Below are 18920 nucleotides of genomic sequence, written 5' to 3' on the forward strand. Positions count from 1 at the left end.
ACAAATATATATATATATATATATATATATATATAGACACACACACAAACATTGCTAGAGTGAGCATTCATAGCTGATCTCTGCGACATTTAGCCAAAACAAAGCTTATTCAAGTTACTTTAATTAAATGTTTACTTATCAAAACAAAATTACAAATGTCTGTGATTCAGTTTTAATTAGTCAGAAGTATATTGGTGATATCTTAAATTAAAATTCAGAATAATCACGAATAATCAATGAAATTGCTATTAGTCAAAATAACTAAAGACTTCTTTAATGGTAATACTGGATAGTTAAACCTACTGATTAAATTTTAATCAGCTTGCCATACCCTCATTCTTTAGCATATATCTTTTTCCAAGTTTCGGGGATCAAATGTCCGGTTTAATAATTTCACCATCATGTAGCTAGTAACGATGAAAAAAAAATGATAGTAAGAGTGATGCTACAAGATATTTTTTTCAAGGGTTGTTTTAGAAATTAGGTTTTGCAAAGCACCTCCAATCACGATATATGATGGGTCACAGAATATGTAGCAACACAAGACATTTAATCACCCGGAAAAAAGGACAAGTAATGATATTTAAGGGGAAATTTTATTTTGAAGTAAATTTTGCATTGTAAAAGTAGCACTTAAGAGTTATTGTAACACCAGTCCAAGTGCATTTGGTTCCACTCTGAATTTGTGTTAACTCTCTACAAAGTGTACATCTTACTCCAGTTGTTGTTGTAATAGCTCTAAAAGAGTCAATGTAGTACCACAGGTCAATCATCCCTGCTGCCCCCAGACTCTAAAATGTGACACTACAACAGCAATAACTTGTTCACTGTAAATGTGCAATTACTATTTAATACTCTGTGCAATAACCTGTCTCTTTATATTTGACACCCAGGGCAATAACTATATATAGAAATATCCATCTTTATAAAAACCCATGTAAAAACCCTGCACAATAACCCTGTCTTACAATCCTGCAAAAAAAGCACCTTTTTCTGCCTTTGGCACCTTCTTCTTCTCTTCTTGACTATTCGAGCTGATTTAAAGACTATATTTCTTCACTGTGGGATTAATAAAGTCAATCAATCAATGTACTTTGACATATTTAAAGTCGTAGGGAAGCAGCCGTTCCAGCCGTTTCATTTCTGAATTCTCCTGAGTGGTGCACGACTTTAGATGAGTGAATAAAGTGAATGTGATTGGTCGATTATCAAGAGGGCGGGATTGTTGTGGCGGACTGTTTGGTTGTGGCTGGTTTCTCTGAAGCATCTTGCTAACCAGTTAGCAACTTAGTGCTACTAGGATCCCAATGGGAAATTCCATTGGGACCAAGTAGCACTAAATTGGTGACTTAGAAACGACACTGTCAAGGAACGCTATGGACAGAGGAAACATGCAAGAGGAGGAGAGTTTAGTGTCGGAGGTCGTAGATGAGTCTCCTCTGTCAGACATTTTTTATTTGGAGGAGGAAAGCNTTATTGTAACACCAGTCCAAGTGCATTTGGTTCCACTCTGAATTTGTGTTAACTCTCTACAAAGTGTACATCTTACTCCAGTTGTTGTTGTAATAACTCTAAAAGAGTCAATGTAGTACCACAGGTCAATCATCCCTGCTGCCCCCAGACTCTACAATGTGACACTACAACAGCAATAACTTGTGTGCTAATACTCTGTGCAATAACCTGTCTCTTTATATTTGACACCCAGAGCAATAACTATATATAGAAATATCCATCTATATAAAAACCTATGTAAAAACCCTGTGCAATAACCCTGTCTTACAATCCTGAAAAAAAAGCACCTTTTTCTTCCTTTTGCACCTTCTTCTTCTCTTCTTGACTATTCGAGCTGATTTAACAACTATATTTCTCCACTGTGGGATCAATAAAGTCAATCAATTAATGTACTTCGACGCTGCATATTTAAAGTCGTAGGGAAGTGGCTGTTCCAGCCGTTGCATTTCCGAATTCGGAAAAGAACGCCAGGGCGGCAGAAGCTTGGTTTGGTGTAGAAGGCTTCCAGCCGTACATGTTTGAGCCCTTGCCTCACAACGCTGCCAGTTCTGTTAGCTCTACGCCTGCTGAAGACACAGACGTCTATCCCCGTGAACACTGGGACGGAACTCAATGGGAAAGGAAATTATTCTTATTTCTTATTTCAACCATTTCGCACATTAGCTGCAACATATGAATCAAGATGCTATGACAGAAAAAATTTGATTGCCAAACGACCATTGATATATGATTGGCTGAATTTAGGTGTTCAGGCTGACGTATAACTAACTGGCCTGCATAAGATAACGAAAAAAACACAGATTTAAAAAAATTTTATTTTTATAAATTTTCTGCATTTTGGGACAATTTCATCTGATAAAGAGTACATTTATAGACATGTTTAAGGCAGAATGATTTGACGTTTAAATGACTTCCCTACAACTTTAACACTGTGGAGAGTGCTACAACGTGAGCGCTATGACATGGGAGGTCACCAGGCTGTTAGAGTACAAGTCTCAAATATAATTACCAGTGATATTGTAAAGATCAATGAAAAAAGATTTTTTTGAGAGTTTAAAACTATTCTACAGAAAGCAGAATGTTGCTTGGATTGGCAAATTTAATAATCGTCTCCAAACTGCTGCTTATAATTACTAAGGATATCATTGTTTCAATTTAAATTCATTAACTGGGATAAAATCTGTTTTTTAAAAATGCAAACAAACCTGCAGCACCTGGATTTGAATCTCTAGATTAATTTAAACATCTGGCTGTAACGGCTACAGTACCTGTGGTTGGTGGAACTACTGTCGTCATAGGGACTCCGCTGCTGTTGCTAAGAGGAAAAAAACAACAACACATAGCTGATGTCATGGCAACCAAAAAACAAGATTTCAAAAACAATAAATGATTCAACTTTGAGAAAATTATCAACAGTTAATAACCAGTTTTTCCCTCTAAATGTGTTAAAAAACATAAATATTTTGAGTTCACCTGTTGTTAGGGAAGAGGTCAACGTCCGCCTTCTTTAAATTTACAAGGTAGAGAGCTGAGACGGAGATAATGCTACATCCAAACAGGCGTAAAAAGAAAAGGTCAGCATGTCAATACCCTTTTATTATTTAGATTTTAAACAGACTGGCAAAACTTTTCTTTTTTACCAAATAGCCATGGTGACCAGGAAGGTAAAGATGCTGGCCAGGAAGATTTTATTATGGAGGAGGTGGAGGAGTTTGTGACACCAGTCCTTGTTTGGAGTCTTTGCAGTCCTGCACGGCTCTGGTGACGGAGCTGTTGATGCGCCGCTGTGAAACTGAGCTTTACTGCTGCAGAACACAAACAAAAAGTCAGATGTTAAAACTGTTTAGATTAACCCTTTATATGGCACTCAGTGAAATACTTTAAAAATCAAAATTTCAAGCCAATAGTGTTATTGGATATATAAGCCCTTTTTTTCTTTTGTAACATTTAAAAAATATGGATATTTTGATGGCAAAAATTTATTCCAATGTAATAACAAGAAGCCAACTTGCCCGAACATATTAAGAAAAATAACAAAAGCACTTTTATTTTAGTTTCTAAACCAAAATATAATTGTTAACTAGGCTTATTAACTTTTTTAACATTACTTTTTAACTTTTCAATAAACTTTTTACCTTTTTTTATTGACTTTACTTTGTGCACTGATCATTTTTAGATAACTGTTGTTATGAAATCAATACACCAACGTTTAAATCTTATTTTATCTAAAAAAAAAATAAGTTAAATATAAAAACGAAGTTCTGAAATATGTAGATGCAAAGTAGCAGCTGCTGATTTTCAGACCTTTGCAGAGGTAGATTTTCACATCTAAGTATCAGGCCGATCACCACTCAACAAAAGGAAGGAAATTGGGTCCAATCGGTGCATCCCTATTTTTCCCAGATTCATTTCCCATTTGGTTGGAAACTTTGTCCTTTAATAATCCATTTTACACAAATATCATATCTAAGTTAGGCTAATTGTTCATAAATGTTTACTGAAAACAGCTGTTGATCAGAAAGGGGTTAATGTTAATTGATAATGTTTGTGAATTAGCTTCTAAGGTCGATTTTCAGCGGATGTTTGCGGTAAATGAGGCTGAATACATAATTCATGCCACACCTTTCAATAAAACCTGTCGATTCAGGAATGTTGGATCATTGAAATATTTTTTTCCTTTCTGTGGGTGTGTCTGGTTAGTCAGTATTCAGATAATTGGGCCGTCTGCTGGTGCTCAGCTATAGATGAAGTTATCTACTGATATGCAGCCGTTGGTTGGGTCCACAAACATATAGATTATGGTATGTTAAGGATGAAAAAGACCTCTAAATTATCAGTATAAGTAGAAAGGTCAGAGCAGTTGTCCTTGACCCACAACATAATACATGTGACTAAAGAGCGTTCAGTGTCTACAGCAGCCTGACGATGCACAGCAGTGCATCTCACCTGCTAGTCCAGTCAGGAGTGAAAGAAAGTGAGGCAAAGCCAGTCCTGATAGGGTTCATTCATGTTGGGTGAACCTTTTGATTCTCTCCTGCAGGAACGTTTAGAAAACCATCTGTCCTTGGACTGTGACTTCCCTCAGTTCTTTGTTGCCTCAGTTATGCAACTGAGCCATTTTTATCAGTTTTTCCAAGGTGCTGCATGGTTACAAGTAATCAATTTCTGAAGTTGGAACAATAATGAAGGGGATGAGGTCTTCCAAAGCAGAGAACAAATTAAAGAACTCAAATAATGACTTTAAAGGACAGGCTTTCATTTAAATTTCATTGCAAGATCATTTTAAATAGTTGACAATTTAAGGCACAACTAGGATATTTTAACATTTTTTTTTTTAGGAAATGTGTGGTTTTCTTCTATTTTGGCTTATGTTTAAACAGATTATCCTGTTGTCCTATTATTTGTTCTTCAGTGGCTGGTCAAGCTCAGATGATGAGCTTAAACTGAAATCTTCGACCATTATTGCAATTTGTCACCTAAAGTAAATTCAGAAAAAAAAAAAAAAAAAGAAGCAACATATTGTACAGGAGAAAGCTGCCAAAAGGGAAAACAATTTGATTCACCTTAAAAAAACACAAAACATTTTAGTCCTTCAAATCGTTTCAAAATGGACCCTTTCTCTTCCTTTCACCAACTGTTTCCTGGTTTCTTGCCAGAGTTTTTCAAATCAAACCAAACTCATCTCTTATTTCACGGTAGTGAGTTTAAAGGTCGTGTCTTTATTACCCCAACATTTGTTATGTTCTAAAAGCTTTTATCTGAATATCTGTCTATAGCTTGCAGAAACATCTTATTTTAATAATTGATGGTTTTTGCCTCTCTGTAGTCTTAAGGAAGTATTTTTATTCTAATCCATCTATAATTTACTCTCCTAATGAGGTGCAACTAGCAGATAACCTAAGGTGCATTCACACCGAACGCGTTCTGACATCAAAACATTTGATTCACAGCAGGTCCTGTGGTGCAGCAGAGCATCCTAGCATCCAAGCATCAGAGCTTCCCAACATTAAAGCTGGAGTTCAGCAATGTGAACTTTTGCAGACTGACGCACATCATTTAGAAAAGTTGATCCAGCAGTTTGTTAGAAGACAGACACGACATGCAAGCTGTTATCGCTTCTGCAACCACATCAGGACCTTTTCTTTACGTTCATATGATTTTGTAGTAGGTTAATGAAACATTCTTTAGAGTTTTCTTGAAAATAAACCATTAGCAACTAGTGTTGCACCGATACCCGTGTCAGGCGTGGCCCCAATATTGCTCTAAAATGGTGATATCGGTATCAGTGAGTACCAATAAATAGGGTACTGATGCAATTCTTAAGCCATTTTTGCCATTCTTAGGTAGGAAATAAAAAGTTCTACTGGATTCACTTTGTATTGGTCTTTTTCCTGCTTCACATAGATAGGCAGCAGCTTGACAAAGCCATGATGGCAATTATTTTACATCCAAGTAGTATGCAGTTCTTCATATATACACACACATAAATTTCAAACAGATGGTATCGGTATCGGCCGATAGTGCACGGCGAGGTATCGGGTAACGGAGCCAAAAAATGGCATCGGCGCAGCCCTATTAGTTACTTTTTTCAGGAAAGACTCCTCTCCATGTCCATCCTGATATCCAGCCAGCAGTGAGTATCCACCAAAATAAACAGTCACCATGCTGAGAGAGAGCTGTTTGGGTCTAGGTTCTCCCTCAGTCAGGTCCAGACTATTGGGTCAGATACATTTAAAATCCTTTTTAACTCAAATTAATTTTCAATATATATATATATATATTTCTAATTGTTTTAATTTGAATTAAACAGTAAAATTTTATTTTTTTTTCAAATTCAATTTTTTTTTTTATTCTATAGATTTTACATTTCAAATTTATTTTATAATTTTCTGTTTTTCAGATTGAGTTTTATGATCTGCATTCTTTTTAATGTGCGTTACACATATCAGACTCTCTTCCCTTCCATTATAAATACCCACTATTTTTATATATCTATATTCACATTGACCAATAAAAGTTTTGCTAGCGTCCATTTAGGCCAATAGAAATGCTCATTTTCTATTCACTCCAGTGGAAGGCCCTCCAACAGAAGTGAATAGGTTATCTGTAAATCGCAATTTAGTAAGAATGAAATTGGTAAAAAAATTAAACTGAAAAACAAACAAAAAAATAAAACATGTAAAAAAAAAAAGAAAAAAATGTAAAAATTTAATTTAGATAAATAGTAATCTGAAAAACAAAGTCCTTAAACGTTACCCTTTAAGGACTGAGGTATGTTACTCTATGCAATGAATTTTGCTCCATTATCTTTGCAAACAACAAGAAAATGCAATCCAAAACCATTAACATAAATTAATCTTACAAAACTAAATTAAATCCCACCACTGAAACCACCCTCATGTCCTTTTCTTTTCCAAACTCCAGAAGTTGAGATAATAGAAATAAAGATGAGTACCTAGTAGAGCGCAGGCTGCCTGTTAAGCTCTTTAACTTTGCCAGTCTGCGGTTCCAAACTTCCAGCTCTTGGATTCGAGTCTCCAGGTTGTCTGTAAGCTTCGTCAGCTGCTGCACAGCTCCAACGTTCTCCATGAAGATCTGCTCCTGCAGGGGGAGGAGAGAAAGGTTTTGATATTTATGCTGGGGCTACATCAAATAATAACCTGTGAAATGTTAGATTGTTAAGTGGAGCATTGAGGGAAAAGGAAGAAAAATCAAAATGACGTTTTTTGGAGATACAGCAGGGTGGAGATGAAACAAGCCATTCATGCCCTAAAAATAAAGATAAGGCCAAAATTATTCTTCTCTTCCGGCCATCCATGTGTTTTCCCTGTGGCCCATTTTTCCTAAACCTCACTTTGTCCGTCAAAATGTATATTGAATATCTTTTTATTATCATTGGTTGGTAAAAGTTTCCTATTTAAAAAGTAAAATGTATTTTGAACCTTGTCCACCATGAGAAAATTCTCTATTCTTTCCCCATCTGAGCACATGACGTCGCCGACCTCCACAACCGCTGATGGAAGCAGCTCCTTTATCTCCTGAGCGATTACACCTGAAATATTACAAGATATTAATAAAACATGAAACCTTCAAGACTTCAGAAACCATAAGGAAACAGCTGCAGCTGGAATACCTGTCTGATGGGTGTGATCTATTCCCATGTTGGAGGCAAACTCTGGCTTGTAATCAAATTCAACTATCCTCATCTGATTGATTCTTTTAAGCAGCTGCTCGGAGTCAACCTTGTGAGAAAAGTAAAAACGTTTCACAGTTTAAAAATATTCAGCTGATAGAAATTTTATTCAGATCATCAATTGAAATGCTTCAATACAAGTTTATTTTCTACCTCCTGTATGTTTTGCTTGGCTCGGCAGTCGGACGGTTGCATGATGGAGCCCATCACCTTAGCATTGCCGCAAACTACCAGTGCTTCATCAGGGGAGTCGGTGTTGATACCGACTCGACCGTGACAGACCGCAGCCTCTGGCGTTGACCCACGCTGCCACAAGCTGTCACTGTCTGTCTCAAACTGGCCTGGATTGGACGCCTTAAGATGGACGACGCCAACAGTTCAGTTAAATTCAACAACAAGTGTGATTGGTTTTTCTAAACGTTGGTTTAAAGACATTGGTTTTACCCGAACAATAATCCTCTCTGACACCAGCGCAGCGAGAAGAAAAGTCTCGTCTTTGACAGCGGCATAAAGGCCGACCACCATCTGAAAATACCTGCGCACAGATGTACAGTTAGCAGCATTTCCACCTTTGTTTATCGTTTCCTGTGTGAACTCACTGTCATACCTCTGGTCAGGGTTAGGTTTGCCTTTCTTCCTCATGTTGTTGGCGGTCGTCTCACTGAAGTGTAGTCTTCCAAGAGTTACTTTGGTTATTTTGTTACCAGCCAAACTGACCCTGGATGACGACAGATCATTGCTTACTTAATTTATGTTATTCTTAAGTTTTCTGCGTTTAATCAAACTGAAATTGTATTAAAAAAAATTAAAATAGCTAAAGATATTTAAATAATTTTTAAAAAATGAAGACAGCAGCTATTCTTAAATTGGGCTACTACTAGCTGAGTCATCAAAAGCGGGACAGATGGACCCAGTATTCAAGGTGAGACAGTCAGTAGGAAAGTTCAAAAGTTTATTTAAACAAAACAGAACTAAAACAGAACAGAAACAAGCTACTGTGGATCTGTGGACCTGCAGCGACTGCGGGGAAAGGGGGGCAGGGCACTGCCCAATCACTGACACTCTCTGGAGGGAGAAACACAGGTAAGTGACCACAATCATCTGACAGGAGATTATTGTCAGAGTGAGTCACTTTCCTGGTTTGACAGGAACTCAATTTAGGCAGGATTAGATGCACTGCCAACAACATGTGGCCCTGAGCCGTCCAGAGTGTCCCCAATGCTGCAGTCCCAGAGAACATGCTGGAAGCCACTCAAGGTCAGGGGAAAACAGAACAGACGGGAACAGTTCAGGAATCCAAGAATCCTCAGCTGATCAATGGTTCCGACCCAAACAGGAACAGAGGGATCCAGGCTTCCAGGACCTAAATCCTGCCTCTGTGCTCCAAGCCACCCAACTGTTGGCCACCCAACAACAGTTTAAAGGAGCAGTCTCCTCCATTCAAGCTGCTGATCTTGCTGAAGGGAGGACTCTTATCAAGTTAGTGGTTTTGTTGGTTTCATGCATTTCATTATTTAAATTCCTTCAACCCACTAACCTCCCTTCTTAATATTTCCTGGCCCTCGGTGGATGTGCTCCTGAAGTCTTGAGTTTTGAATAAACTGTTTAAGTCCTTATCCTGTGTTCTGGCTGAAAATGTGGGTCTTCTGTCTGGATCATTACAGTCTCCTACTAGGAGCCAGGCTTACGGGAATGAAACTGACCCTCTCTGAGCCAAAACCCTGAGTGCTGCACGGAGAAGGATCAGGAAACGATCAGAAGACAGAACAAACACTAAAACCCTCTCTATTCACTGTCCGCCGGGAACCAGCACACAAACCTTGGACAAAAACTAAAAACGACCAAACAGCACACAAGATACAAAACAATGGTCTGGCCCTGATCGCTCGGGCCCTGATCGCTCAGGCCCTGATCGCTCAGGCCCTGATCGCTCGGGCTGGACCGAATATAAAGCTCAATGCAGGTGGAACATTATAAACTGGGCAGAACTAGGCAGGTTAGTGAAATTAACGATTAGGGTGAAGCTATCAGGCCAAATCAAGATATTAGTTAGTTTTTAAGCATTTTAAGCACAATTTCCTTTAATTGGTGACCAATAAATCTATTGATGGTATATATAGAAATAACTAAATTGGATAAGGCAACTGGATTAGGGTTAGGGTTAGACTTTTGGACAGCCAGTCCAAAAGTCTAACCCTGGATAAAAGACTAAAGAGCCTTGGTCAGAAAGCAAATTACAGTTCTAATCATTCAATTAATAATCATTAATTGGTTTTCCCCCAGATTTGAATTGTCTATTAATTAACTATAAGTTGCAGTTCTAGTTATTTAATATATACCGATACCACCATTTTAGCGCAGTATCAGGGGCTTGCCCGATACTGGTATCGGTGCAACACTATTAAAAATAGAAGCCAACATGCTTATGTTTGGCCATCTAAGCAAGGTTACCCAAGTGTCAGCCTTCAAGATGCTAAAAGAAGTCTAAAAATAAACCTGAAAATGTCACCATGGGAGCTATGGTTCTTGGTACCATTGATCTCAGAGTTGTGCTTTTCAATCAGAAAGAGAATGAACAAGTTTAACGTTCACTGGAGATTGGCTTTGTTCTGTCTCTCTCTCTCTCTCTCTCAGAGAGAGAGAGAGAGAGAGAGAGAGAGAGAGAGAGAGAGAGAGGGAGGAAAAAACACCAAATACAATGTGAGGTCATAAATCTGAAGCGGAACTAGAACCAGAAACCTGACAGCGACCAGACACATAAGCCGGAATCTATTAAGGAGTTGGTGAGAACTCAGAAATGGACTGAAAACCAACCCAACCTATAGGCCACCATTAGGGGAGGGGTACCCAACCTATTTCTTCACATGGAATCAAGTAAAGGAAGGTTCATTCTGGTGTATCTGTAACTTACAGTAGTAGCCATTCAAAATAGCCCTTCCAAGTCAAACACCAGCCGAACGGCAGCCCACTTCCCTCCAATTCCCAGTTAAATCCCCTCCAACTTGCAGCCACTGAAGTGACCCTCTCTTGCATATTTTTTTTACTCCATTCTTTCACTGAATTACAGGGTCTGACCAGGAGATGATGCTTCCCTTTAAATCTTAATGTCCACAAAACGTGACAGTAAGAATATTTTAGAACAAATATTGATGTTTTAAAAAGTAATTCTAGGGGACCAGCCAAGGGCCCATCAAAGAAAGTGGGGAAATTTTTAATTGCTACTACTGTAAACACTTTCACTTCAATGGATAAACAGAAACAGATTACACATTCATTAATTATTGACTAACAAAATGACTATAGTTTTTCGAAAAGGAAATAATCTTCAGAAGCAATACAGCTGATTTATGTGGTTAATTCTAATCTAAGGTAGATTTTATCCATACCTGACTGGGTGGAAGGGCTTCTTGCTGCGGTCCGGTTGAGACTGCTCTATTGTCACCTCATGGCTCGGTGTTTCAAGCTAAAAGACAGTTCAGTTAGGCTCAGAGCATTAAAACCAGGGATCATCATTTCAAAAGCTGGGGAATTCTTATTGCCACCAACCTTAATGCCGAACACTTTTATCTGAAAGTAGCCAATAGTCTGTAGTCCGCTGGGCGTTTGGACATAATGTGGCTCTGCAGACACACCGATGTGAACTGTGACCTGGAAGTGGTTCTTTTTCTGGCACACAAACGCCTCATCAACTGAAGAGTAGTTAAAGCCTTTATCTGTATCAACATGGTAGGTAGGAGGCGCCCTGAAACAGACAAAGTAAAGTAGTTTATGTCACAGGAACTAATTTCCCACATCATGTCCTTAATTCATGATGATTAAGTCCAATAGTTCAGAGCAATATGGACTTACAATGTTTGGTAGCTGCTGCTGCATAAAGTGCTCCAATGTTCTTGCTGATAGTGTTCCCACCTAAGCAACTGGGAGGAACCCAGACCGGCTCCAATCCCTGCCCCAGTGTTACGAGTCCCATCACCTTCACAACAGGCAGCATCAGCTGCTGCAAATGTATCCTCGGAGTCTGACCTCCTCCTCTTTTTACTGTCCTGGGAACTGAAAAATAAAATTCAATATAGAAATATCATCCACACAGATCTGCCCTCTGACAGACACAGCGTCCTCTTATGCCACAAATGCCGAAGATGTTCCAGTGTGTAGAGTTGATTTTAATTTCTTATTCATTCATACCTACCTTTACATTTAAAATCAACTAACATTACATTACAGTGCTGTGTGGGAAAATTCAAAGCAAATCTAACAATAAAAACAATGTGAAGGATAAATAGATAAGTGATACTGCCACCTATGGGTTTGTGATGACACAGTGCAGTATCGGCTGTTGATCAAGTCCCAGTGCTGTATCTGGTGTTTGACACAACGCGCTATTATCCAAGTCATCTTGAAAACATTCTTCTTCCAAATGTTGGCTACAGATTACATGTTTTTTCTCTGACCAGAAGTTGAATGGCAAATCAAATCCTCCCTCTTCAAGTTGGCAAGCCAATGACAAACCCGTCCATGGCGGATCATGAATCGGAAAGGTGAAATAACTGTTTTTTTTCACATGCATGTGGGCATTGTCAGTTTAACTATAGTTTTGGTGAATTTCAATGGTGAAGTCCTCTGGTAATCTTCAATAATTGTTGTTGATTGCAGATGTGTCTAGTAGTTCCCATTGGTTCTCCTTGTAAAGCAGGGAGAATGGTGCTAGGCTTACCGCACCGTGACGTCACTGCTGGAAGATGTCAGGAGGGAGGCGTTACTATATTTGGGCAAAAATGGCCGCTCCCAGACTGAGTGATCACAAAGAAAATTGTTACTTTTATTTTTTTACTGGGACTGCTCAATGGCGCAGTGGGTAGCACTGCTGCCTTCGATTCCATTCCCCGCCTGAGGTCTTTCTGCATGGAGTTTGCATGTTCTCCCTGAGCATGCGTGGGTTCTCTCCGGGTACTCCGGCTTCCTCCCACAGTCCAAAAACATGACTGTTAGGTTAATTGGCTTCTCTAAATTCTCCTTAGGTGTGAGTGTGTGCGTGAATGGTTGTTTGTCCTGTTTGTCTCTGTGTTGCCCTGCGATGGACTGGCGACCCGTCCAGGGTGTACCCCTCCTCTCGCCCATTGACAGCTGGAGATAGGCACCTGCACCCCTCATGACCCCACTTGGGATTAAGCGTGTTAAAAATGGATGGATGTATGGATTTTTTTACTGATTAACACAAAATTCATTAAATCCCTGCAAACATATTAGTTTTAGGTATAGATAATGACCAAATGGTTATTCCTTGCTGACGGGATATTTCCTTTAAGGTATTGGTAAAATTCCAATACTCACCATATGGGTCCTTAGTTGCAGTAAGGAGTTCAAAAGATAAACCACACTCTGAACAGCATTTCCCCAGATGGAGCCAAAGATTAAACCTCTAATACATACAAATGTTCCCCTTCTATCCACTACCCCTTTAGGCTTCTGCCATCATGCTAATATAACAAAAGATGTGTAATTTATGAGGTAATGGTGAGTTTTTATGCATCACAAACCATATTAAGTTCATAGCATTGACAACATATTTAGACAAACATATTCAACGGGTAGAGGATCCCTTTAAAGTTGTAAGGAAACGGCTGTTCCAACCGTTGCATTTTCGAATTCTCCCGAGTGGTGCACGACTTTACACAAGTGAATAAAGCGAATGTGATTGGTCGTTTATCTTTTGTTGGGGGATTGTTGTGGCAGAAGGTTCACAAGCAAGTTTGATTGTGGCCGGTGTCTCGGAAGCATCTTGCTAACCAGTTAGCAACTCAGTGCTAGTAGGTTCCCAATGGGAAATTCCATTGGGACCAAATTGGTGACTTAGACTCGACACTGTCAAGGAGCGCTATGGACAGCGGAAACATGCAAGAGGAGGAGAGTTTAGTGTCGGAGTCTCCTTCATCATCCATTTTTTATTTAGAGAAAGAAAGTCGAGGATGAAGATCTTGTGGAAGAGGACGCCAGGGCGGCAGAAGCTTCGTTTGGTGTAGAATGCTTACAGTCGTACATGTTTGAGCCCTTGCCTCACATAGGCAAATATATTTATATATACACACATGTTTAAGCCAGAATAATTTGACATTTAAATATGACTTTCCTACGACTTTAAAAGCTCCCACAGAGGTGTGGTACACAGACTGTATGTACAGGACTCCCAACACAACAATGACCAAAAAAACACCAAAAGTTTCCTCACCAGGTGTGTGATGTGGAGAGTGAGCCAAGCGCACAGGGTGAAGATGACACTTGGAGATTTTGGACCATAGCTGCATCAGTCATGGGGGAAATGTAGGTACTGGAAGGAGTTAAGGATGGAGAAGAGGGAGTGGTCGGCGTGTAACCTTGCAAAACGTTTCCTGAATTTAAGTAGCGTTCAGGTGGGTGGTTGGTGTCCTGATAAACAGGTAGTACGTGTGGGTCAGGAGAAGTTCTGGATTTGATGTCAATGTCTGTGAGACCAGAACCACAGAGCTGGTTGTAGGTCATAAAGTTACAGTGGGATGGTGCAGAGCCTCCATCTTTTAATCGACAGTAAGGGGGCCGGATGATTTGGTCAGAGTTGGGATGAGCGGAGCGGCGATCCTTAAAGTGACAGGTGGGGAGGGTTGCCGGTGGAAACGCCTCTGGACTGACGGTCAAGCAGGGCTGTTCATACCCAACGTCTGTTTGTAGGGAAAAAAACAACATTAGAGTGAAACAAACAAACAAATAAATAACATTTCCTGTGTTTCCGTACATTAACTGGAACAAAAAAACGGTTATATTTATCATGCATTAATCTACCTGGTATCTGTGCAGGAGAATAAGCCTCTGAGCTTGAATCAGGAGGAGATTCAGGAAGCATACTGAAACAGAGAGCAAAAACAACCTATTGTCAGTGATCAAGCTTTTTGGCTGAGCGTTCGCCCTAAATAGAGCCGTATCTTATTGACAATCTTTGCTTATCTGATAACCAAAGTTAGTGTTACATTTATGGATTTTATATAACAGAGCAGATGATCAGATATGACAGCAGTGAGTTTCCCATAATAAAAGAAATTCTCAGAGAGCTGCAATTAAAAGAGTCTGGTTCTTTCCAGTAAATTTAAACCAAAACCATGCTATATTTTCTTTAGCATTTAGCATTCATAAACAGGTTTCTGGGTGTCCTGAAAACTTTTAGTATCATCAGTCATTTTTGTTAACCAAACATCTTGATCTTAAAACCACTTTCTATTCTATGTATTCAATTTCTTTAACTTGTTTCCAGTCAAAACTTGATGTGTTTCATTGGTTCCTGAATCATCACTAGAAGGCATCTCACTGAGCATTTTATTAAGTGATGTCATCGCAGTCTTTGAAACTTACAAGTTGCTTGGGTCCATGTCGTTACTGAGGTACTGCTCCAGGATGCTGGTATCTACGGCAACCGAGCTGTCCAACACACTACTGACGTCCTGACCTAATATATGGAAAGAATGGGTTGGTTTCAGAGAGAATACGGTGAATGAGAAATACATAAATTTACACTTAAAAAGAGACTAAAATATCACCCTATCAAACTTCCTCCAAACTTCAGTGGCAACCATCTACCAAAACAAACCTTTCAGGAGCCCCAGAGAGCTTATGCTGAACAGTTTGTCTACAAACAAAACTCCCCATCATCATTTAATGATTTATCCTTCTCTAGTATGCTACAGTTATTCAGATAGACACCTGGAACATGACCAGAAATTGACACCAATTCAAAAACCTTCCCTACTTCATCTAACATCATGGATGATCAGTGGTATGCTCTGATATAAAACCATCTGAAAGACTAACTGGACTCCAGAACAGTGGTATTCCAGTGTAACAACTGTGGTCGAAAAATCTATTATCAGATATCTTCCAAAAAAAGAAAGTTAAAAACAATCCACTGGACTTTGTTTCCAAGTTTGAAGACGTTTGGCTTCCCATCCAGGAAGCTTTTTCAATTAAAAATGTCAGGAATAGCGTTGAGTTTGAGGTTTTATACAGTAGCCAAAAAAGCCTTGTTTTTGTTTTGGAAACATGCAAATAGAAAAGGATGAAGGGGTCCATCCCTATGAAATGGGGGTCATTTGGCTTCTTTTGTTAGCCTGCAAAGCCCCCTACCCATCTAAGTGTCTGAAAGGGGGATCATTAAAGGGGATTGTTTGCCTGGCTGAATAGGTGAGGTCCTCCGGCCAGCTACTTTAGTTTTTTTGCAGGACTATGTTCCCCAAGGACTGGACTTAAGTGCCACTGCTCCAGAACCTGCTTAAGGATTTCAAAACAGAGGTGTCCAAGTCCAGTTCTTCAGGTTTGCAATCCTGTGACCTTCAATAGCCCTTGTCCAGAACACCTGAGTCAAATGATTGGCCTCTGGGCAGGTGAATGACCGAACGCTGATGAGGAAAAATCAACCATCTGATTCAGGTGTTTCGGAGGATTGGGTTTATTTCCAGAACTAGAAAATGTAAAGCCATTTTCCACACACCCCTTGACATTACATCAACTTTAAAATGATCAATACAACCTTCCTGGAGATTCTGTAAACCCCCAAAGAACTCGCAAGGTAAGATCACTTATACCCATTGAAGAACCAGACGTAAGGCGTCACCTGCTATTCTTTTAAACCTCTTTTAAATCATCTATTGGTCCGAGGATTGAAACCTTGCTACTTGTCTTGAATGTTTCTTTTCCAACCTGACTTGCATTAAATGATCATTAGCAGGTTCTTGCAGTACTTGATCAAGATGAGATTTGTTGTAAAATGGTTGCATCTAAAACATGATGGTCCTTTGAGAAAGTCATTGCCAACCTCAGTTGCAAATGCTTAAAACTATAACTTAAGGTTTGCACCACTTCTTTGTGACTATAGTCAGTTCTTTTCAGAGATCTGAACCACATACAGTGCATTTGGTTTTATTACATATGACAAGAATCTCAAGAGCAACTAAAAAATTACTGATTGAAGTTCGTAAAACACAGTCCTGAGTAGCTCAGAGGCAGAAATACCCCCAAAAAACTAAATACTGGAACCTAAAAGAGCCCTTAGACATCCACTCCAATCTCCCAGTGGCCCCAGGGATTATTCAAGAGATCCTGAAAACCTTACGTTGTAATATAAAGTAAAACCTCCCAATGGTCATGAGACACGTCCTCTCCAAGACAACTACATCTACTAGAACCTTCTTCTAAGGCTTCTATTTCAGATCTGCCTTTAATACAGCTTTGGTTTATTTGAGGGCAACTAAATCAAAAGTAATCTTCCATTCTAACAACTCATGGCAGCACTGACCTCTCAAAAATACCAGAAAGTTCCACACATAGCCAGAACTTAACACAAGTAGGTTCAAAAGGTCTCAGACTCTCATAAATAAGCATCTAGAAAAGATGATTGTTAATAAAAATCTGCATGGAGAATGTTTAAAACTACATAAAGTCACCTGAAAAACTTAAAGCAGCCTTCAACTTGTTCACCTCTTTAACGGCCACTTAAACAACCTTAGAGTCATGGTATGCCCTCGAAAACCTCATCAACGTTTAATGCATGCTGGAACATCTCACCGCTGAAGAACTGTTGCAGCGCCTCATTCTCTCCAAGCACCTGTAGCGGTGGCCCAATGGGTCCAGGCTCCATGCTGCCATGCACTGGGCGGTGCTGTCCTGGTGTGTGCAGGAGGAAGATTTCCACCTGCAGCTAGAGCTGATGGTGAGATTTAGAATGTCACAATGCATTAGTAAAACTTTAGACAAGGGTAAATCTAAATGTATGGGAGGATAAAGATCTGAGTACTAGTTTGAGACTAGGAGACTTCTTTTACTTTTTCCTTTCAGAGTCCCAGACTCTATGTCCTGATGATCCAACACAATTAGATAAAGATCCAAAGTTCAAGGTTAGAACCTTTTATTAAATATAAGTTGAGCTCATTAAGAGTATATATATGTTTCATCTGTATCTAGATCTAGTCATTTTACAACATCCACCCAATGACAACCTTTTCTCTCTTGTATGGTTCTCTGTTCCATACAGACGTGTAGTGGTTTTTCTACATTATAAGTCTGTAACCTGCAGCTCTTCAGACCTTCCTAAGGCCTAAAATGATTAGAAAAAGCCAACAACTTATTTTAAATATAAATGCAAAAATAATTTTTATATACATTTATTTTTTTCTTACATACATACATACACATTGTCTTATTTTAATTACTACTGTAACTTTATTATTTTCTTTGTTAGGAAACTTTTAAGCACAACCATACTTCTAAATCTGTACTTCTTATCATTTTCATAAACATCACATAGAAGAAAATCTTCCATCTTGTTTTTATGTTTTTTTTTCCACAAATATAAATAAAATGTTTTTGTTTTTTTAAACAGGAATACTATAGTAGATATTGAAAAAACTTATACATCATATTTTTTCTTTGGTGCAAAAGGTGCTGTATGTATTTGCACTGAAAGTAAAACCGGCTCTCTGGATTGTAAAGCCGAATATGACCATTCCACCACTAAACAACCAATGCACAGCTCCTCATCCATATAATTATGTTTTAATTAGAATTATTTTATTTTTAATATTTTTAGCTCGTCTGCATGGCTGTGTGTTTCCTGGATGGGGCCGCCTTTTACAGTTGCTTTTTGTATCTCTGCTTCTGTCTCCTTGAACCCCAGTCAGCCTCAGCAGATGGCTGCTCACACTGAGCTGGAGGTTTCTTCCTTTTAAAAGGGGAGTTTTTCCTCTCCACTGTCGCTACAAGCATGCTTAGTGTGACGGATTGCATTTGAGTCAATGAGTTGATAAAATCGACTGGTTTTCCTGAGATAGAATCAATTTGACTATATGATCTGGTGAACTGTAAAGTGCCGTGAGATGACGTGTTGTGAATTGGCACTATATAAATAACTGAATTGAATTCAAATAACTCATATACTGCGTTTCTTTCCACCTAAAGTGATACAGTGTAAGGAGAAAAATTGAAGGACTTTCTGACGGATCTGTGGAGACTTCGCTTTATTGGTAACCAAGCTGTTATTAAAGGGAAAACTCACCAAAGAGGGAAAACAAACAATGAACTGGATCCCTGGCTTCACATTCAGGATAGGGTGAAGAGATATTTCCTATGAAATGGGAGGATGGTGGGTCAGGAAGCCTTCTTGAGCATCTCCCACTTTCCTCCTCAGGCTTCAGGAGATCTA

At 39.0% G+C, this 18920-nt stretch overlaps 1 protein-coding gene across 1 annotated transcript in view; it reads right to left on the reverse strand.

Moving 5' to 3' along the window:
* Window positions 1-17577, reverse strand: part of myrfl (myelin regulatory factor-like) — a 29318-nt gene extending 11741 nt beyond the window's left edge. The window contains exons 1-16 of the mRNA XM_015381601.1: window positions 17288-17577; window positions 15083-15176; window positions 14519-14580; window positions 13932-14397; window positions 11555-11755; window positions 11252-11447; window positions 11092-11168; window positions 8313-8423; window positions 8150-8240; window positions 7859-8059; window positions 7646-7754; window positions 7455-7564; window positions 6968-7113; window positions 3153-3317; window positions 2986-3057; window positions 2781-2827 (exon numbers count right to left, since the gene is read on the reverse strand). Of these exons, the coding sequence (XP_015237087.1) occupies window positions 2781-2827; window positions 2986-3057; window positions 3153-3317; window positions 6968-7113; window positions 7455-7564; window positions 7646-7754; window positions 7859-8059; window positions 8150-8240; window positions 8313-8423; window positions 11092-11168; window positions 11252-11447; window positions 11555-11755; window positions 13932-14397; window positions 14519-14580; window positions 15083-15176; window positions 17288-17360 (2221 nt within the window). The 5' untranslated portion in view covers window positions 17361-17577. The remainder of the gene's footprint in view (window positions 1-2780; window positions 2828-2985; window positions 3058-3152; window positions 3318-6967; window positions 7114-7454; window positions 7565-7645; window positions 7755-7858; window positions 8060-8149; window positions 8241-8312; window positions 8424-11091; window positions 11169-11251; window positions 11448-11554; window positions 11756-13931; window positions 14398-14518; window positions 14581-15082; window positions 15177-17287) is intronic.
* Between the last annotated feature and the right edge of the window lie 1343 nt (window positions 17578-18920).

This window comes from Cyprinodon variegatus, unplaced genomic scaffold (genome assembly GCF_000732505.1).
Source record: "Cyprinodon variegatus isolate N-32 unplaced genomic scaffold, C_variegatus-1.0 Scaffold237, whole genome shotgun sequence".
NCBI classification, from domain to species: Eukaryota; Metazoa; Chordata; class Actinopteri; order Cyprinodontiformes; family Cyprinodontidae; genus Cyprinodon; species Cyprinodon variegatus.